Source organism: Oncorhynchus masou, chromosome 29 (genome assembly GCF_036934945.1).
Source record: "Oncorhynchus masou masou isolate Uvic2021 chromosome 29, UVic_Omas_1.1, whole genome shotgun sequence".
Lineage (NCBI taxonomy): Eukaryota > Metazoa > Chordata > Actinopteri > Salmoniformes > Salmonidae > Oncorhynchus > Oncorhynchus masou.
The window spans coordinates 12,311,270-12,334,143 of record NC_088240.1 but is presented as its reverse complement, the minus strand read 5'-3'; the positions used below and the strand labels follow the sequence as shown (position 1 = coordinate 12,334,143).

At 43.8% G+C, this 22,874-nt stretch overlaps 1 protein-coding gene across 1 annotated transcript in view; it reads left to right on the top strand.

Annotated features, from left to right (window-relative positions):
* The window catches only part of LOC135518999 (NADP-dependent malic enzyme-like), a 30,461-nt gene extending 14,436 nt beyond the window's left edge, over positions 1–16,025 (top strand). Inside the window, exons 3-15 of the mRNA XM_064944020.1 lie at positions 5,575–5,705; positions 6,124–6,273; positions 7,646–7,721; positions 7,863–8,024; positions 8,399–8,502; positions 8,603–8,712; positions 9,178–9,275; positions 9,489–9,602; positions 10,290–10,395; positions 11,406–11,548; positions 11,705–11,878; positions 12,713–12,811; positions 12,993–16,025. Coding sequence (XP_064800092.1) covers positions 5,575–5,705; positions 6,124–6,273; positions 7,646–7,721; positions 7,863–8,024; positions 8,399–8,502; positions 8,603–8,712; positions 9,178–9,275; positions 9,489–9,602; positions 10,290–10,395; positions 11,406–11,548; positions 11,705–11,878; positions 12,713–12,811; positions 12,993–13,154 — 1,629 coding nt within the window. The 3' untranslated portion in view covers positions 13,155–16,025. The remainder of the gene's footprint in view (positions 1–5,574; positions 5,706–6,123; positions 6,274–7,645; positions 7,722–7,862; positions 8,025–8,398; positions 8,503–8,602; positions 8,713–9,177; positions 9,276–9,488; positions 9,603–10,289; positions 10,396–11,405; positions 11,549–11,704; positions 11,879–12,712; positions 12,812–12,992) is intronic.
* Positions 16,026–22,874: the final 6,849 nt, after the last annotated feature.

Below are 22,874 nucleotides of genomic sequence, written 5' to 3'. Positions count from 1 at the left end.
GGTCTCTGACATGGGACAGAAACAAACACCTTCCATAAAAATGGAGCTCTATAGGAAAGCCCTAGAAACATATAGGAACTCAAATCCTTCTGTCCACCTGATTTAGAATTCCTCACAATCAAATGTAGACTGCATTATCTACCAAGAGAATTCTCTTCAATTATAATCACAGCCGTATATATTCCCCCCCAAGCAGACACATCGATGGCTCTGAACGAACTTTATTTGACTCTTTGCAAACTGGAATCCATACATCCTGAGGCTGCATTCATTGTAGCTGGGGATTTTAACAAGGCTAATCTGGAAACAAGACTCCCTAAAATGTATCAGCATATCGATTGCGCCACCAGGGCTGGCAAAACCTTGGATCACTGTTATTCTAACTTCCGCGACGCATATAAGGCCCTGCCCCGCCCCTCTTTCGGGAAAGCTGACCACGACTCCATTTTGCTGATCCCTGCCTACAGGCAGAAACTGAAACAAGAAGCCCCAACGCTGAGGTCTGTCCAACGCTGGTCCGACCAAGCTGATTCCACACTCCAAGACTGCTTCCATCACGTGAACTGGGACATGTTTCGTATTGCGTCAGGCAACAACATTGACGAATACGCTGATATGGTGTGCGAGTTCATTAGAACGTGCGTTGAAGATGTCGTTCCCATAGCAACGATTAAAACATTCCCGAACCAGAAACCGTGGATTGATGGCAGCATTCGCGTGAAACTGAAAGCGCGAACCACTGCTTTTAATCAGGGCAAGGTGACTGGTAATATGACCGATTACAAACAGTGCAGCTATTCCCTCCGTAAGGCTATCAAACAAGCTAAGCGTCAGTATAGAGACAAAGTAGAATCTCAATTAAACGGCTCAGAAACAAGAGGTATGTGGCAGGGTCTACAGTCAATCACGGACTATAAGACGAAATCCAGCACAGTCACGGACCAGGATGACTTGCTCCCAGGCAGACTAAATAACTTTTTTGCCCGCTCTGAGGACAATACAGTGCCACTGACACGGCCTGCAACGGAAACATGCGGTCTCTCCTTCACTGCAGCCGAGGTGAGTAAAACATTTAAACGTGTTAACCCTCGCAAGGCTGCAGGCCCAGACGGCATCCCCAGCCGCGCCCTCAGAGCATGCGCAGACCAGCTGGCTGGTGTGTTTATGGACATATTCAATCAATCCCTATACCAGTCTGCTGTTCCCACATACTTCAAGAGGGCCACAGTTGTTCCTGTTCCCAAGAGAGCTAAGGTAACTGAGCTAAACGACTACCGCCCCGTAGCACTCACTTCCGTCATCATGAAGTGCTTTGAGAGACTAGTCAAGGACCATATCACCTCCACCCTACCTGACACCCTAGACCCACTCCAATTTGCTTACCGCCCAAATAGGTCCACAGACGACGCAATCTCAACCACACTGCACACTGCCCTAACCCATCTGGACAAGAGGAATACCTATGTGAGAATGCTGTTCATCGACTACAGCTCGGCATTTAACACCATAGTACCCTCCAAGCTCGTCATCAAGCTTGAGACCCTGGGTCTCGACCCTGCCCTGTGCAACTGGGTACTGGACTTCCTGACGGGCCGCCCCCAGGTGGTGAGGGTAGGCAACAACATCTCCACCCCGCTGATCCTCAACACTGGGGCCCCACAAGGGTGCGTTCTGAGCCCTCCCCTGTACTCCCTGTTCACCCACGACTGCGCGGCAACGCACGTCTCCAACTCAATCATCAAGTTTGCGGACGACACAACAGTGGTAGGCTTGATTACCAACAACGACGAGACGGCCTACAGGGAGGAGGTGAGGGCCCTCGGAGTGTGTTGTCAGGACAATAACCTCACACTCAACGTCAACAAAACTAAGGAGATGATTGTGGACTTCAGGAAACAGCAGAGGGAACACCCCCCTATCCACATCGATGGAACAGTAGTGGAGAGGGTAGTAAGTTTTACGTTCCTCGGCATACACATCACAGACAAACTGAATTGGTCCACTCACACAGACAGCATCGTGAAGAAGGCGCAGCAGCGCCTCTTCAACCTCAGGAGGCTGAAGAAATTCGGCTTGTCACCAAAAGCACTCACAAACTTCTACAGATGCACAATCGAGAGCATCCTGGCGGGCTGTATCACCGCCTGGTACGGCAACTGCTCCGACCACAACCGTAAGTCTCTCCAGAGTGTAGTGAGGTCTGCACAACGTATCACCGGGGGCGAACTACCTGCCCTCCAGGACACCTACACCACCCGATGTTACAGGAAGGCCATAAATATCATCAAGGACAACACCCACCCGAGCCACTGCCTGTTCACCCTGCTATCATCCAGAAGGCGAGGTCATTACAGGTGCATCAAAGCTGGGACCGAGAGACTGAAAAACAGCTTCTATCTCAAGGCCATCAGACTGTTAAACAGCAACCACTAACATTGAGTGGCTGCTGCCAACACACTGACTCAACTCCAGCCACTTCAATAATGGGAATTGATGGGAAGGATGTAAAATATATCACTATCCACTTTAAACAATGCTACCTAATATAATGTTTACATACCCTACATTATTCATCTCATATGTATACGTATATACTGTACTCTATATCATCTACTGTATCCTTATGTAATACATGTATCACTAGCCACTTTAACTATGCCACTTTGTTTACATACTCATCTCATATGTATATACTCTACTCGATACCATCTACTGTATCTTGTCTGTATCTTGAGTGATGCTGCTCTGCACCATCACTCATTCATATCTTTATGTACATATTCTTTATCCCCTTACACTGTGTATAAGAAATTAGTTTTGGAATTGTTAGTTAGATTACTTGTTGGTTATTACTGCATTGTCGGAACTGGAAGCTCAAGCATTTCTTACACTCGCATTAACACCTGCTAACCATGTATACTGGAGGCTGAAATAGGAGGGGTCTGGAGACACTGTGGCCCCATCCGACAATACCCCCAGACAGGGCCAACTAATCAGGATATAACCCCACCCACTTTCCCAAAGCACAGCCCCCACACCACTGGAGGGATATCCACAGTCCAACTTACTACCCTGAGAGAAGGCTGAGTATAGCCCATGAAGATCTCCCCCATGGCAAGAACCTGAGGGTTCAATCTACACACAATAGCCCATGATGACAAAGCGAAAACAGAAATACCTTATTTACATAAGTATTCAGACCCTTTGCTATGAGACTTGAAATTGAGCTCAGGTGCATCCTGTTTCCATTGATTATCCTTGATGTTTCTACAACTTGATTGGAATCCACCTGTGGTAAATTCAATTGATTGGACATGATTTGGAAAGGCACACACCTGTCTATATAAGGTCACACAGTTGACAGTGCATGTCAGAGCAAAAACCAAGCGATGAGGTCGAAGGAATTGTCTGTAGAGCTTGGAGACAGGATTGTGTTGAGTCACAGATCTGGGGAAGGGCACCAAAAAAACTCTGCCACATTGAAGGTCCTGAAGAACACAGTGGCCTCCATCATTCTTAAATGTAAGAAGTTTGGAACCACCAAGACTCTTCCTAGAGCTTACCACCCGGCCAAACTGAGCAATCGGGGGAGAAGAGTCTTGGTCAGGGAGGTGACCAAGAATCCAATGGTCACTTTGACAGAGCTCCAGAGTTCTTCTATGGAGATGGACAAACTTTCAAGAAGAACATCCATCTTTACAACACTCCACCAATCAGGCCTTTATGGTAGAGTGGCCAGATGGATACCACTCCTCAGTAAAAGGCACATGACAGCCCACTTGGAGTTTGCCAAAAGGCACCTAAAAGAGTCTCAGACAACTAGAAACAATCTCTGATCTGATGAAATCAAGATAGAACTCTTCATCCTGAATGCCAAGCGTCACGTCTGGAGGAAACCTGGCACCATCCCTACGGTGAAGCATGGTGGTGGCAACATCATGCTGTGTGGATGTTTTTCAATGGCAGGGACTGGGAGACTAGGCAGGATCGAGGAAAAGATGAACGGAGCAAATTACAGAGAGATTCTTGATGAAAACCTGCTCCAGATTGTCAGGACCTCGGACTGGGGCGTAGGTTCGCCTTCCAACAGGACAACAACCCTAAGCACACAGCCAAGACAAAGCAGGAGTGGCTTCGAGACAAGTCTCTGAAAGTCCTTGAGTGGCCCAGCCAGAGCCTGGATTTGAACCAGATTGAATATCTCTGGTGAGACCTGAAAGAGCTGTGCAGTGATGCTCAAAAACCAACCTGACGGAGGATCTGCAGAGAAGAATGGAAGAAACTCCCCAAATACAGGTGTGCCAAGCTTATAGAGTCATACCCATGAAGACTCAAGGCTGTTATCGCTGCCAAAGGTGCTTCAACAAAGTACTGAGCAAAGGGTCTAAATACTTATGTTAATGTGATATTTCTTAATTTTATTTTTATACATTTGTCAAAATTTCTTAACAATTTTTGGCTTTGTCATTATGGGATAGTGTGTGTAGATTGAGGGGGGGGGAAAACAATGTAATCACTTTTAGAATAAGGCTGTAACAAAATGTGGAAAAATTCAATGGTCTGAATACTTTCTTGAATGCAATGTATAAGTATACGAATAATGTATTTCCATTTAGTATTTTTTTTTGTGTGTTAGTTGTATGTGTTGTTGAAATAATTATATTTGTACTTGAATTTAGTTTGTGTGAAGCTCAGTTGTAGAATAATGATCATTAATCTTATCAAACTCGCGCTTCATATCAACTCTAACGCAGTCCCATTCACCTTTCAACATATTGAATGATTTGACGGTCACACCATCAAACAGTTCTTAGGTTCCTTAAACAATGCGCTCAAGTTCAGTTCAAATTCCCCACTCGTATCACACTGAAATGAGGAAGTGGATTAGGTTCCATTTGAAGGTTAACATCTCATAGTTGGAGAGTGTCACTGTGATTGACACATTAATAGGTGTTTATTATTAATGGAAACCAAACCACAGGTGCAAGTGTCACATTACACTATCACAACTTTACATAGTGACACTGGTATGTTTACTGTAGCAAGTTGGTGAACAGTTTTTATTTTGTGATTTGTTTCCATGACGGGCCTCTCTGGCTTTCAGAATAGTTCTTTCCATTGAAGAAAGAAGAGGTAGAGCCAGTGTGTGAGAAAGAGGAAAGAAGATATTCGAAGAGGGTTCACGGGGGAGGGAATTCAGGCTCCTATCCCATTGGACAGAATAAATAGATGACCTCCACTCCCCCAAATGCTGAAACACACCCCTCCAGAATGACATGACAAAGTAGAGTGGCACTAACCACAACCAGATCCCAAAGTCACGACCCAATCAGCCCGCTGAGAAACCATAAGAATTTCCCTTCATGTAATAGGCCTAATAAAGGAATGCTACAGACATGATCAGAACCACAACATAGCTAAAGCACCACAGCTTCTTTATCGAAGGACAATAATTGTCAACACCTGATAGCTGGGTGTTTATGTGAGCAACAGCTAGCTCAACCAATGCTACAACATTGGCGAGATCAATCCTAATGTTGGATATGTGGTCCTCCACCCCCCCCCCCCCCGTAGGGCATGGCCTTCACCCTGCAGGAGCGCCTGCAGCTGGGCATCCACGGCCTGCTGCCCCCAGTCTTCCTCTCCCAGGACGTCCAGGTGCTCCGCATCATGAGGAGCTACGAGGGCCGCAACCCCCTCGACAAGTGAGCACACACACACACACAGATACAAATAATACACTTGCATATACAACACACAATGGCTAAAAGTGCACATTCAGACAGAAATACAGAAACTCTCCTCCCCCTCATTATCATTAATCACTATCATCACTAGCACTATCATCACTATCACTAAAATAGCAACGCTATCAACTCTATCATCACTATCACCACTATTACTATTATCACTATTACCACTATCATATTCATCACTATTACTATAATCACTATCATCACTATTACTATCATCACTATCACGCTCATCACTATCACTTTCAGCTCTGTTTCACCTTGTCCTACATTTCCTGTTGCGCTCTCGCTCTGTCTATTTCTCTCTCTCCCTATCACTCTCTATTTCTCTCTCCCTATCACTATTTCTCTCTCTGTCTCTCTCTCTCAGGTACATCTTGCTGATGACTTTGCAGGACAGGAATGAGAAGTTGTTTTACCGCCTGCTGACGTCTGACGTAGAGGAGTTCATGCCTATCGTCTATACGCCTACAGTAGGGCTGGCCTGCCAACAGTACGGACTGGCCTTCAGGAGACCACGGTAGACATGACCCACTGACACACACGTACAGACACACACACACGTACAGACACACACAGAGAGAGACAGGGCATTGTTGTGTGATAATAGTAGCTCAGTAGTTCTGAAGTGTTAGCATGTACAGTTGAAGTCAGAAGTTTACATACACTTAGGTTGGAGTCAGTAAAACTTGTTTTTCAACCACTCTACAAATTTCTTGTTAACAAACTATAGTTTTGGCAAGTCGGTTAGGACATCTACTTTGTGCATGACACAAGTAATTTTTCCAACAATTGTTTACAGACAGATTATTCCAGTTAAAATTCACTGTATCACAATTCCAGTGGGTCAGAAGTTTACATACACTAAGTTGACTGTGGCTTTTAACAGCTTGGAAAATTCCAGAAAATTATGTTATGGCTTTAGAAGCTTCTGATAGGCTCATTTACATCATTTGAGTCAATTGGAGGTGTACCTGTGGATGTATTTCAAGGCCTACCTTCAAACTCAGTGCCTCTTTGCTTGACATCATGGGAAAATCAAGAAAAACAATTGTAGATCTCCACAAGTCTGGTTCATCCTTGGAATCAATTTCCAAATGACTGAAGGTACCACGTTCATCTGTACAAACAATACTATGCAAGTATGAACACCATGGGACCACGAAGCCGCCGAAGAACACCATCACCACCATGAAACACGGGGGTGGCAGCATCGTGTTGTGGGGTGCTTTGCTGCAGGAGGGACTGATGCACTTCACAAAATAGATGGCATCATGAGGCAGGAAAATGATGTGGATATATTGAAGCTACATCTCAAGACATCAGTCAGGAAGTTAAAGCTTGGTCGCAAATGGGTCTTCCAAATGGACAATGACCCCAAGCATATTTCCAAAGTTGTGGCAAAATGGCTTAAGGACAACAAAGTTGAGGTATTGGAGTGGCCTTCACAAAGCCCTGACCTCAATCCCACAGAAAATATGTGGGCAGAACTGAAAAGGTGTGTGCAAGCAAGGAGGCCTAGAAACCTGACTAAGTTACACCAGCTCTGTCAAGGGGATTGGTCCAAAATCCAGCAAATTTATTGTGGGAAGCTTGTGGAAGGCTACCCGAAACGTTTGACCCAAGTTAAACAATTTAAAGGCAATGCTACCAAATACTAATTGAGTGTATGTAAACTTCTAACCCACTGGGAATGTTAGTTAAGGAAATAAAAGCTGAAATAAATCATTCTCTCTACTATTATTCTGACATTTCACATTCTTAAAATAAAGTGGCGGTCCTCACTGATCTAAAACAGGGACTTTTTACTTGGATTAATTGCCAGGAAAACTGAGTTTAAATGTATTTGGCGACGATGTATGTAAACTTCGGACTTAAACTGTATCCCACAGAGGTCTCTTCATCACCATCCACGATAAAGGTCACATCGCCACCATGCTCAACTCCTGGCCTGAGGAGAACATCAAGGTGAGGAGTACCACACACACACAAGCTTTGCTTTACTGCATGGTACAGGATGTAGACATGAGGGTGTAAACATCATAAGGCTCTTAGCTGGAGACTAGAAGTTTCACCAGGTGAACCAAACCGTGTTTGTGTATTCCACAGGCCATTGTGGTGACGGACGGCGAGCGTATCCTGGGTCTGGGTGACCTGGGAAGTTACGGCATGGGCATCCCCGTGGGCAAACTGGCCCTGTACACAGCCTGCGGAGGAGTGCCACCCCAACAGTGTTTGCCAGTGCTGCTGGACGTGGGCACCGACAACCAGGTACTTCAACTGGGACACTCCATGAGGAAACACCCAGGCCTGATAGGCCTTCTTTGGCTAATATCATGGTCCTTATCATTTGACCCAGCCATATAGAAAAGGCAGTATCTTACCTTGTGAACTAAATGTGTCACTAGAAGTTGTTTGGAATTCAGGGCTCCGCTATCACTTAGTTACTTCCCTTACTTCCCTAAAGGTCGTCATTTATTGAGATTACTGATATATAGAGATATATTGAGGCAGCTCTGCAGAGTGGTCACTAGCTTGCACAGCCACACCACAAAGTCCTAAAATCTGATTTGAAACCGAACCTTAACCCAAACCCTGCTCCTTGTCGTAGAGTGTGAAGGTGATGATGTTTAATCTTTGATCAGGCGCTCCTGGAAGACCCCCTGTACATCGGTCTAAAGCACAAGAGGGTCAGAGGAAAGGAGTACGATGATCTCATCGATGAGTTCATGCAGGCAGTTACTGACAAGTGGGTAATGTGTGTGTGTGGCGTGTGTGTGTGTGTGTGTGTGTGTGTGTGGCTGTGTAATTTGACTATCTGACCAACCGTTCACTACTCTGCGCTGCAGGTACGGGATGAACTGTCTGATCCAGTTTGAGGATTTTGCCAACTCCAACGCCTTCCGCCTCCTCAACAAGTACCGCAACCACTACTGCACCTTCAATGATGACATCCAAGGTAATCGCTCTCTCCCTCACTCTTTGGCCCTATCCAAAATCTACTCCTACCCGCTAGACCGGGGTGGGCAATCATTTTTACTCAAGGGCCATATCAGGATTTCAACATTTCCTGACCGATTTGTTCGTCAAAAGCAATTTGCGGGCCAGATTGAGGGCAGTAATTTGAAAACGTAAAAGTCCATTATAATTTCGACATACTTTCTGTTTAGTTTCAGACGTGCAAGAGTGACCTGGAGTGTTTTTAACCCAAAATAATAAATACATCTTAAATAAATAAAAAATGTTAAACCTTCCCGAGACAGGTATTGGGATTTGTAGGCTGTGTGGCTCACTGATGACCTCCTGATGACGCATGATATAATGTTTTGTTTTGTTGAAAGATAGATGTGCAAAACTATTCCGATCACAACTTTTACAACCCATCCCTGGTGTTTATCACCCTCTCTAACTCGCTCTCTCCCAGGGACAGCCTCAGTAGCAGTAGCTGGAGTATTGGCTGCTCTGAAGATCACCAAGAACAAACTGTCAGACCACACCTTTGTGTTCCAGGGAGCAGGGGAGGTAAGAGGACAAACGTGCTGATCTGTGTTAATTATAAACTCTTTGTCCAAGACTTATTAACGTTTGGAAACCTCACTCTCTTGACTCAAGCCTTGTAAGGTAACAAAAGCATGCATATGAAATGGCTTTATAATCATCATGTTGTATGCCAATGATTGGTTCGATTGGTTGGCAGCACGATGCATCATGGGACGATGTGTCTTTTTTGACCAGGCTGCACTGGGCATCGCCCACCTGCTGATCATGGCCATGGCGAAGGAGGGAGTGTCCGGCACAGACGCCGCAAAAAAGATCTGGATGGTCGACTCCAGGGGCCTCATCGTCAAGGTAACTGCAATACCATAATATCATAGCTAATCAATGTTCCCTCAAAACATTTTCGGCACTGAGCAAATTTCAGTTCTGCTGAGCGCAAACTTGAACATTGGTCAAATTCTGTGCAACTTCCAGCACGTGCATACTGTGTACCAGCTTTAAGTTACAGTTTCAGACAGTGGTAAAGTAGGCTACTGTGGCTATTTGATCATAATGTAGGCTTACCAGAGGGGCCTATTATTCAGACTACAGTAGCAGCCAATGTGTGGTGTTCAATGTAGGCTTACATTCCATGAGACTTTTGAAAACGAAACACGCAGGGCAAAACATTAACCTGTTTATCCACTTGTCCTTCAGATAAGGAGGTGACTGAAAATGTTGTTTGATGCTAAATAAAATGCATTGTTATTCCCATACCATTATTACAGAGCTTAGAGGGAACATTGCTCCTAATACACTTGAATATCTTCAAAACACTGAGCTGATAAGCATTCTCCTGAGCTGTCCATATAGATATGTAGGATGCAACATCCTAGAGTTTCAGATAGAAATGTCATATGTAGAACAGTCATGCTGCACTGTCATGTAGAATAGGGAAGGTCAGTCATTTGTATCAGCAACATTCACAACATTGCTCCCTCCTGAACAGGATCCAGTAGTATGTCAGATTTACTGATGTCATCATTATGCGACCCACAGGGCAGAGGAAACCTGAACCATGAGAAGGAGGAGTTTGCCCATGACCACGCCCACATCAAGACTCTGGAGGAGGTGGTGCACACCATCAAGCCCACTGCCATCATCGGTCAGTCCCCATGATCACCTACTGGCTCAGCTGGACGCACCTGTGTATCTAGGGCTCACCTGGGTTATGTACTAGGGCCTAAATGAGAACATTTTTTTAGTGCCACCTTTGTCTCAGAAAATGTCTCCCAATTTCGTGCCCACAGAACACGTCTCTGGTTTCTCTTGACCTTACTTTTTTTTGTAGATGGTATTTTATTAGAATGCCCATTAGCTGTTGCGAAAGCAGCAGCTACTCTTCCTGGGGTCCACACAAAACATGACATAATACAGAACAGTAATAGACAAGAACAGCTCAAGGACAAAACTACATAGATTTCTTTGTAAAGGCACACACCCTACATATAATAATGCATACACACAAACTATCTAGGTCAAATAGGGGAGGGGCCTTGTGCCGCGAGGTGTTGTTTTATCTGTTTTTTGAAACCAGGTTTACTGTTTATTTGAGCAATATGAGATAGAATGGAGTTCCATGCAATAATGGCTCTATATAAGACTGTAAGCTTTCTTGAATTTGTTCGGGATTTGGGGACTGTGAAAAGACCCCTGGTGGCATGTCTGGTGGGGTAAGTGTGTGTGTCAGAGTTGTGTGAAAGTTGACTATGCAAACAATTTGGAATTTTCAACACATTGTCTATTTTTTTTAAGAAGAAGTGATGCAGTCAGTCTCTCCTCAACTCTTAGCCAAGAGAGTCTGGCAGCATAGTATTACACAACATGTTCTTCATAATGCCGCTAAGCTCAGAAGCTGAATTGAAACGAACAGATAATCAACATTGCAGAGCATCTCAGGATCATATGTATGTTTTGTTCTAATTTTTATTTAACCTTTATTTAACTAGTTAAGTCAGTTAAGAACAAATTCTTATTTACAATGACGGCCTACCAAAAGGCAAAAGGCCTCCTGCGGGGATGGGGGCTAGGATAAAGAAAGAACATTGGTGGCAAATCTGATGGCCGAATGGTAAAGAACAGTACTTGTAATCAGTGCTCGTTTCCTATATGCAGGAGTGGCAGCCATCGCAGGGGCGTTTAATGAAAACATTATCAAGGACATGGCGTCCTTCAACGAGAGGCCCATCATCTTCGCCCTGAGTAACCCCACCAGCAAGGCAGAGTGCACCGCCGAGCACTGCTACCAACTCACCGAGGTACTTTAAAACTCTGAACTCTGACCCTAACCTAGAGAATAGAGATTCACTCTCTGTTCCCTTGTTTGAGTGCCGCTGAATGTACGCTTACTAAATATTGTTGTTGTCATAGAAATAGAATGACCTGAAATGGAATGAACGCTCTCTGTCTCACAGGGGCGGGGCATCTTTGCGAGTGGCAGCCCTTTTAGTAAAGTGACCCTGGCTGATGGGCGCTCCTTCATCCCCGGCCAGGGGAACAACGCCTACGTGTTCCCTGGCGTGGCGCTTGGCGTCATCGCCTGCGGGGTACGCCAAATCTCTGACGACATCTTCCTCACCACAGCGGAGGTAACTGTTTATTTTATTTTGACATTTTCAACAAAAGACAAACTTCTGTAAAACATTTAAACGAAATACAAATCAAGTTCCCGAAAGAGGAAGAGACTTGATCAAGAGAAATACACACACACACACACACACTTTTTTCAAATTATTTTAATGTCACATCTTTTTTTATATATATATATATATATATATATATTTTTTTTTAATTAATTTTTTTTTTTTTACCCCTTTTTCTCCCCAATTTCGTGGTATCCAATTGTTGTAGTAGCTACTATCTTGTCTCATCGCTACAACTCCCGTACGGGCTCGGGAGAGACGAAGGTTGAAAGTCATGCGTCCTCCGATACACAACCCAACCAGCCGTACTGCTTCTTAACACAGCGCGCATCCAACCCGGAAGCCAGCCGCACCAATGTGTCGGAGGAAACACCGTGCACCTGGCAACCTTGGCTAGCGCGCACTGTGCCCGGCCCGCCACAGGAGTCGCTGGTGCGCGATGAGACAAGGACATCCCTACCGCCCAAGCCCTCCCTAACCCGGACAACGCTAGGCCAATTGTGCGTCGCCCCACGGACCTCCCGGTCGCAGCCGGTTACGACAGAGCCTGGGCGCGAACCCAGGGACTCTGATGGCACAGCTGGCGCTGCAGTACAGCGCCCTTAACCACTGCGCCACCCAGGAGGCCTAATGTCACATCTTAATTTCTATTTTCCATTCTCTTCTCTTTCTGTCACCCATAATCCCCTTTCTCGCCTCACTTTTCTTCTCTTGCCCAAATCCTTCCCTCCTCATTTATTCACTACTTTTTTTCATTTTCTGTTTCTCTCTCTTACTCAGGCGATAGCTGACATGGTAACAGAGGAGCACCTAGCCGAAGGGAGACTCTACCCTCCCCTCAACAGCATCAGAGAGGTGTCCTTTAAGATTGCTGTCAAGGTTGGAGACTGACACCTCCCCACAAACCATTATCAATACCAGAATTATATTCCCAGTTCCCACCTCCACGCCGATTTGTTACTGCAGAGAAAGACACTTTCTCCATATCAATACATCAGCGCTCTAACTCATTTCCCTTTCTCTCTCCCAATCTCTCTACCAATCTTTATCAATCCCTCAGGTGGTGGACTATGCGTACAGACACAACATCGCCTCCCTGTACCCGGAGCCCAAGGACAAGGAGGCGTTTGTGCTCTCCCACGTCTACAGCCCAGACTACGACTCCTTCATACAGGACACCTACAACTGGCCCCAGGACGCCATGAAAGTCCAGAACATGTGAACTCCATCTCCCGTCAGCCACCTCTATCTCTGTTGTTCGATCCCTGTCAGTACAGCAGAAGGGAGCCACATATAAGAAAACGCGCCACCGTCTCTTCTCTCCAGCACTCGCATATTTTCAACAATTATCACTCAACCCCGTTCTGAAGTTAGGTCATCAATACGAGACACTCCTTTGCCCCTAGACACTCCCCAGTGCCCATAGAAATGTACGTCGTAGTTGGAGATGACCAATGCTTAGCCAGCACAGAGATCCTTTGAGGGGTAGTTTTGAAGGTTCATTATTTTGAAGCCTCCTTTGTCTTTTGTAATTTTTTTGTTTGTCATATCGACAACAGTGTATCCATACAGTCATACTGCCAGGTTATAGTGCCACATCATTTCATGTATAAATTGAGGCAACCCTCAAACTGTTTTATACATTCTATTTCTATGTTCCTATATTCTAATCTGGAGACAGACTATTGACATCACCACAACACCATGTTATTCTATCTGTGTCCTGTGTCACCAAGGCCTTAATAACACACTCTATTGAGCTTTATAGGCCTGGTCCAGTCTGTGTGGTCTAGCTTCAATAACTAACACGCTAAACTCTAAAATAAATTCCATAGAAGTATTACAAAAGGCTAGGTCTCTCAGGCATCTATTGTAGGGTACATCTCAGGAGTCTTATCTGGCTTTCTTCCCTTGACTCCTTTACTTCACCTTTATGGCATCTGCAAAAGTGGACATTTGAAAGCAAATTCCCATTAGGCATTCACCATATCGCCTTCACCTGTCCATTGTTTTTGAATCAGTCAGGCAGGATAAAAGGAGATGGGGGACGAGGACTCCAGTTTTAGACTATTAAGATGGGTCCCTTCTCCGGACATGAACGCACAAACCCTGATAGTGCCTGCCTCTGTTTGACCTTCTGACCTCACAATGTTATATCCTGCAGAGTCTTGTCTTTGGTTGGAGGATTCTATCAGATATTAGTAAGGAATGATATGTACAAGCCAGTTCACACTGTTCAGTACCTCCTCATTCATTTTCAAGCGTAACTCCATTATATTTTTAAGTGGCATCTTGCTACCTGTCGTCACTGCATACTCTAGGCTACACTCCTGCCAAAGACTGGGTTAGGACAGGGCGAGATAGACAATCTATAGCACTTCAAGCCTTGTAAGGTAACACAAGCATGCATATGAAATGGCTTGATCATCTTGTCGCATGGCAGCGATTGGTTAGATTGCTTGGCAGCAGGATGCATCATGGGACTGTCTTTTTTACCCAGGTTGCACTGGGCGTAACCCACTTGCTGATAATGGCCATGGCACCACGAATGCAGCAAATACCAAAAAAATATAAGGTTATAAGGGATATTTTATTTTAAAAAATATATAAATTAGGACTTTTAATTTATTTTCAAAAACACTCCCTGTTCATCTTATATTTTTCCTCTAGACTTTGTCACTGATGGCCTGTTGATACGCAGGAGAGGATTAACAAGGTGCATAGCTACATGGTTTTAGCCCCGATGTCACTACCAGTAGGAACTGACTTCAGGTCTGTGAGGTGCATAATGTTTATGTGCAGAGAGGAATCTTTGGCAAGCACAGTGATTAGATATATGATTGCCTCTTTAAGTATGTTTTTTTATATATAATGGAGGGGTTGCTTATTTGAGTGTTGTTTTGTATAAAGCTTTGCCTGTTTTGGGTTTAGATGTTTTTGCCAAAGGTAATAACAGAAACGGGGTGAATCGTATCTTTCCTTTTCCCCCAGAGAATATAATGCTCTGCTTAGGAGTGATGCACTACGAAAGGAATTATATTTCAGTTTTTTAAGGAAAGACTAAATGTTTTTGAAGGGAATAAAATTCACTTTTAGGTGAATATTGTAAACAAAACTACTGTTTTATTGATGATTTAACACTGATTTTGCTTGTGTGTGTTGTGTGTGTGTTGATGTCTACTAGTATGTGCGGGTTAACTCATAACCCGCAGGTTTAGGGTCATGAAATATTGTGGATGAAGGGCAGGGGGTGGGTGGTAGGCAGGTTGAGTAGAGGGAAAACAATACTTTAAATCCAATCCATATATCATTTTTGTGCAATTTAGTGAACAAAAATATAAAGGTGTTGGGGTAGGTTCCTTGTTCCTTGTCAATCATTGGCTTATTGGTGAAATCAGCAATCAGACTATCTTTGAGTAAATCAATCAAACCTTTATTAATGCAATTGCAGACAGAAGTTGACAAGGGAAACACAGCACGCATGTTTCAGAGTAAGAATAAAAAAGGTAAAAGTTGCTTTAATATGCTTGCGGTCAACCCATAGTGATGTAACTGCCTACATTAACACCTACTACTCATGAGACCAAGCCCATGCATATACAGTTATACAAACTTGCAGGAGAGAATAATAGTTCCAGTGTTTTCTAAGGGCTCAGCAGTAATTTTCCATTCCCGTGTGGCTTACAGTGGTGTGTCTGTCTTGTCTCTTATCTATTTATTCCCCTGCAGGGGTCTGTGTCTATGTATCTCTTTTAGCTTTGAGGCACTTTCTCACAGACACCCTGTTTTGACCGCTATGGCTCACACATCTGCTCAGAACGTTTCTATAAGAGGCAGAGACCAGAAAAGAACTGTGGAACAGTATTAAACCTTATAATGCATATATTGCTAATCTGTGGTTCAGGACCCTATAAATGTAGTAGGGGAGGGTCTTATAGCCCTTCTATTAATACAACATAAGCATAATTATTATAATACATCAATCATTTGGTGCAGCCCCTCTCATGACCCCAAGGTGACCCCCATCAAAGGCAATATGTAAAGTGTTGGTCCCATGTTTCTTTAGCTGAAATAAAGGATCCTTGAAATGTTCCGTATGTACAAAAAGCTTATTTCTCTACATTTTTGTGCACATGTTTGTTTACATCCCTTTTAGTGAGCATTTCTCCTTTGCCAAGATAATCCATCCACCTGACAGGTGTGGCATGTCAATAAGTTGATTAAACAACATGGTCATTACACAGGTGCACCTTGTGCTGGGGATAATAAAAGGCCTATCTAAAATATGCAGTTTTGTCACATAACACAATGCCACAGATGTCTCAAGTTTTGAGGGAGCGTGAATACTTTCTGAAGGCACTATATGTACATCACTTAGGCTGTTTACACAGACAGCCCAATTCTGATTTTTTTTTTGCCACTAATTGGTCTTTTGACTAATTAGGTCAGATATTTGGCATAAAACTGGGCAAAAGATCAGAATGTGGCTGTCTGTGTTAACACAGAATAGAGTTTTTCCTAATCGGGTCACGTGAGCACCTGTCCACAGCTATAGTTGGGGGCAGGATCTCCAGTTCTGTGAGGCAGATTCAACTGACTTTGGCTGGCTGGATGGTCTGGCGGGTGTTGGGACACCAATAATTCTGTGTATTTGTGGCAAAAAGGTGGAGGAGTTATAATGCATTATGAAATACGGTACAACAGTGACTGCAGAATATAGATTAGCAAAGCCTTTTACTAAAGTACACTGAACAAAAATATAAACGCAATATGCAACAATTTCAAAGATTTTACTGAGTTACAGTTCATATAAGGAAATCAGTCAATTGAAATAAATTCATTAGGCCCTAATTTATGGATTTCACGACTGAGAATACAGATATGCATCTGTTTGTCACAGATACCTAAACCAAAAAAAGTAGGGGCGTGGATCAGAAAACCAGTCAGTATCTGGTGTAACCACCATGTGCCTCATGCAGCGCGACACATCTCCCTTCGCATAGAGTTGATCAGGCTGTTGATTGTAGCCTGTGGAGTGTTGTCCCACTCCTCTTCAATGGCTAAGCCAAGTTGCTGGATCTTGGCCGGAACTGTAACACGCTGTCGTACATGTCGATCCAGAGCATCCCAAACATGCTCAATGGGTGAGATGCCTGGTGAGTATGAAGGCCATGGAAGAACTGGGACATTTTCACCTTCAAGGAATACAAATCCTTGCGATATGGGGCTGTGAATTATCATGCTAAAACATGAGGTGATAGAGGTGGATGAATGGCACGACAATGGGTCACAGGATCTTGTCACGGTATCACTGTGCAATCAAATTGCCATCGATAAAATGCAATTGTATTCGTTGTCCGTAGCTTATGCCTGCCCAGACCATAACCCCACCACCACCATAAGGCACTCTGTTCACAACGTTGATATCAGCAAACTGCTCACCCACATGGCGCCATACACACTGTCTGCCATCTGCCCTGTACAGTTGACACCGGGATATATTCAAGAAGGGCATACTTTTCCAGCATGACCATCAAAGGTGAGGATTTGCCCACTGAAGTCGCTTATGATGTCGAACTGCAGTCAGGTCAAGACCCTGGTGAGGACGACGAGCACGCAGATGAGCTTCCCTGGGACGGTTTCTGACAGTTTGTGCAGAAATTCTTTGGTTGTGCAAACCCACAGTTTCATCAGCTGTCTGAGTGGCTGGTCTCAGACAATCCTGCAGGTGTAGAATCCAGATGAGGAGGTCCTGGGCTGGCTTGGTTACACGTGGTCTGCGCTTGTGAGGCCGGTTGGACGTACTGTCAAATTCCTAAAACAACTTTGTAGGCAGCTTATGGTAGAGAAATTAACATAAAATTCTCTGGCAACAGCTCTGGTGGACATTCCTGCAGTCAGCATGCCAGTTGCATGCTCCCTCAAAACTTGTCCCCAGCACAAGGTGCACCTGGGCAATGATCATGGTGTTTAATCAGTTTCTTGATATGCCACACCTGTCAGGTGGGTGGATTATCTTGGCAGAGGAGAAAGGCTCACTAACAGGTATGTAAACAAACATATGCACAAAATTTGATAGAAATATGCTTTTTGTGCATATTTCTGGGATCATTTATTTCAGCTGATGAAACATGGGACCAACACTTTGCGTTTATATTTTTGTTCATTATACAGTACCAGTCTAAATTTACAGTACCAGATTTACTGGTGCCATTCCAGGATTTTTCTTTATTTTTACAAAGTTGTTCAACACTGTAATCAAGGCAAAGGGTGGCTCATTTGAATAATCTTTATTTTGATTTGTTTAACACATTTTTGCTTACAACATGATTCCATATGTTATTTCATAGTTTCGATCTCTTCACTATTATTCTACAGTGTAGAAAATAGTCCAAATAAAGAAAAAAACGTTGAATGAGTAGGTGTGACCAAACTTTTGACTGGTACTGTATATAATACCAAAACAAATACTGTATCTACAAAGTTGTTATGCAAAAAATCAATCGCTTCAGTAACTGGTTGAAACCATTTCACAGTCCTGATTGCGGTCCCTACCGGCTTGCTCAACTCTCCTGTGCTGTCTCTGTACAGGAGCTGAGGCTGGGGGGGGGGATCTCCCATCTCCTCTGCCCCATGCTCTCATGTTCTCCTGTGGGGTTGCTAGGTAACAGGAGTGCCTGTTCTGCCTTGTGTCTCTGCAGGCTGGATATGCTGGTGGTCACCAGAGATTTACTGGTGCCAACCACACACAGATGGACACAGATCAGGACATACACATACACACACTGTTTGTATTCAATACTTTGAAAACCTTACCATACATGAGCGTTTATATTATTGCAAGAGATGTCAGAACCTATTGAGAAATGTTGTTCATCTCGACCGACCTAATATCATGACACACTCATTAGGTGATTACAGCAGTGGCGACCGTCATTCAGGGCAGGTGAGAGCCCCACCTGTTTTGAGCCCCACCTGTTTAACAAAAACAGAAATATGATATTGAATTAATAAAGATGCTTATGGTCTCTTTTTTGCTTTAAGGCAGCTCCAAAATGCAGGTGTTTCAGTCTTGCTCAGTGCCTTCTGTTGTGGTGGGGCAGCCAGCGGAAAATACAGAGCGTAGGGGTTGGTAATCTTCTCTAGTTGCGCCGTGATTGGCTCAGTAATATAGGGAGAGCTAGGAAAGTTCAAGCCCCCTTGGGTGCTGCCATAGATTTACATTAGAAGTGCTCATCCAAGAACACTCAAAGTCATAGGTCACAGATAGAATGATGTCAAATCACGTTATATCTACCATAGCTTTGATTGTACTGTTTTTTTTCACACACTCAAAAAATTTGAGGTTCAACAAGGGTTCTTCTAAGATCCTCAAAGTTCTTTGAAGAACCTTCGGGTATTTGGCACTGGAAGATGCCCCCAAAAGGTGCTTCTAATAACCCCATAGAGGGTAGGGTTCATCAAGGAACCTCCTTAGTTATTCAGGGTTCTTGCAGGAACCTAACTTTGGATTTGAATTTGAAAAAACAGCAGGTGCAGGAACTTAACGGAACATTTTAAAGATCTCCTCCATTTAAGGTAAGGTTTCTCCCTTGTATGATCTAAATGGATATTGTTTTATGATAATACCTTTTATCTTTTCATATTTGTGCAAATGGCTGTGTTGTTTGGCACTTTCTCCCTTTTAAAATTCTTTATAAAACAAAACAATTTACACAATTCAATGGATGTGAATCAACAAAGATATAAGAAGAATATGTTGAAGGCTATAGCTTCATTGGGCGCAGATGACTGAACTGCCCACTTATTTGTGTTTGTCTGTGTTTGCAGGTATACTGACGAGGAGGCACACAAAGGTATGTACAATTGGTATTGGTTTGTTGCATAATGTTATGCAGATCACATGTAGGCTATAATCAAATTTGTATTAATGGTATCTCTAAAACCTTATGAACCAAGAAAAAAAATAAACGTCCCTTTTTCAGGACCCTGTTTTTCAAAGATAATTCGTAAAAATCAAAATAACTTCACAGATCTTCATTGTAAAGGGTTTAAACACTGTTCCCCATGCTTGTTCAATGAACCATAATTAATGAACATGCACCTGTGGAACGGTCGTTAAGACACTAACAGCTTACAGACAGTAGGCAATTAAGGTCACAGTTATGAAAACTGAGGACACTAAAGATGCCTTTCTACTGATTCTGAAAAACACCAAAAGAAAGATGCCCAGGATCCCTGCTCATCTGCGTGAACATGCTTTAGGCATGCTGCAAGGGGGCATGAATGAGGACTGCAGATGTGGCCAGGGCAATAAATTGCAATGTCCATACTGTGAGACGCCTAAGACAACTCTACAGGGAGACAGGACGGACAGTAGACCACGTGTAACAACACCTGCACAGGATCGGTACATCCAAACATCACACCTGCGGTACAGGATGGCAACAACAACTGCCCGAGTTACACCAGGAAATGCACAATCCCTCCATCAGTGCTCAGGGTCCATGCTCATCTGCCTTAGGCATGCTGCAAGGGGGCATGAGGACTGCAGATGTGGCAATAGGCTGAGAGAGGCTGGACCGAGGGCTTGTAGGCCTGTTGTAAGGCAGGTCCTCAACAGACATCCCCTGCAACAACGTCGCCTATGGGCACAAACCCACCGTCGCTGGTCGGATTCACGTTTATTGTCGAAGGAATGAGCGTTACATCGAGGCCTGTACTCTGGAGTGGGATCAATTTGGAGGTGGAGGTTCATCATGGTCTGTCACAGCATCATCGGACTGAGCTTGTTGTCATTTTAGGCAATCTCAATGCTGTGCGTTACAGGGAAGACATCCCCCTCCCACATGTGGTACCCTTCCTGCAGGCTCATCCTGACATGACCCTCCAGCATGACAATGCCACCAGCCATACTGCTCGTTCTGTGCGTGATTTCCTGCAAGACAGGAATGTCAGTGTTTTGCCATGGCCAGCAAAAAGCCTGGATCTCAATCCCATTGAGCACATCCGGGACCTGTTGGATCGGAGGGTGAGGGCTAGGGCCATTCCCCCAGAAATGTCCGGGAACTTACTGACTGTTACTTTTGATTTTGACCCCCCCCTTTGTTCAGGGACACATTATTTATTTTCTGTTAGTCACATGTCTGTGGAACTTGTTCAGTTTATGTCTGTTGTTGAATCTTGTTATGTTCATGCAAATATTTACACATGTTAAGTTTGCTGAAAATAAACACAGTTGACAGTGAGAGGATTTTTCTGTTTTTGCTGAGTTTAGGACTCAATCACAGCAGCCATCTTCCTCCTCCCTGACCTCTTCAATGAAGATCCCAGAGATCTCTACATTTATGGACAAGGTATGGGTATGAAAACCATTGTCAAAGTTGAACAGTTCTTTCATTCACATTTACCACAAAAACCAAGGTTTGAAGACTGTTGTGTGCACGTTTTGTTAACCATCTGTATATTTATTATTTTGTATTCAGACTTCAGCCTCCCTACACCGCAGATGAATATAACTGGAAACCTGTTCGATCACCATGTAGTGTAAAATCCTTCTGGCTATGGATACGAAGGATATCAACACATTAACACGCCAGAGGATATACTGATTGAACTTGGAGCCTTGCTGGGAGTTTACCTCATATTTAGATTGTAGAATTGCCCTAAAATCATAATAAACATTGACAACTAAAATATTGTGTTATTCTTGTTATTGTTATGCTGATTAATAATAATAGTGGGGGTGGGGGGTTAAAAAACAAACCCCAAAAGGTTATTTGAGGAACCATTAAAGGGGGTTCTTTGAAGAACACTTATAGGCGTCATCCGGGTTTAGGGGAGGGTCGGATGGCTTTTCCTTGTCGCGTTGCGCTCTAACGACTCCTTGTGGCGGGCCAGGCCCCTGCAAGCTGACCTCAGTCGCCAGCTGTAAGGTGTTTCATCCGACACATTGGTGAGGCTGGCTTCTGGGTTAAGCTGGCTTCTGGGTTATGCGAGCAGAGTGTCAAGAAGCAGTACGGCTTGGCAGGGTCGTGTTTCGGAGGACGCATGGCTCTTGACCTTCCTCTCCCGAGTCCGTAGGGGAGTTGCAGCGATGGGACAAGACTGTAACATATCAACTGTATATCACAAAAAAGGGGTAAAAATGTCAAAATAAAAGTGAGCACAGCACAACCGTGTGTCCAAAAATGTCTTGTTTGCTGCTGCATAAATTATGTAACATGCCAGGGAGATATGTATACTGTAGCTAAGAAAGTAATACTAAGTGTATGTTGTGTAGAAAGCTGTTAGTAGCCCATGTGCCTGTTAAGGGATTTTTACGAATAATGACTAAATTATGTATACATTTCAATCAGAACTATGACTAAACTAAATACTACTATGTTACTATCTGGATGTATGAATCTTATTATAATCATAATACTGAATGTAATGTGTGTAGTTTTCGTACAGAATTAGGACTGTCTGTTCCTTGTTAGAAACTAATGGAGCTATTGTCAGACTGGCTGGATTGCTGTGTTCCTTACAGGGCATCCTGTCTCTACACAGGGAGAGGCGAGACCTTGGGGTAGTAGTAGATTGTCCACCACCTGTGAAATAAATGTGGGAAGGCTTGTGAACTATACTGGCATTGTATCGGAGTGGAGGAAGGACAGAATAAAACCTATAACGTCATTTTTAGTATATAACCTCTTGTAAATTGTACCATGATCAGTACTCTCGAGAATAAACGCTATTGATTGATTTTGAGACTGGTCTCTGTCCATTTTATGCAAATAAGTATCTTATAAATTCTTAGAAATGGGCAGAGTGTTTTAATTAGTTGATGAACATATATGAATCTAATTCCTTTAACAGTGCCTCACCCTAATAATGTGGTACCTTTCCCCCTCATAACTTAGGCTACTATTCTGAATTGGTGGTGCACATGTAGCCTATA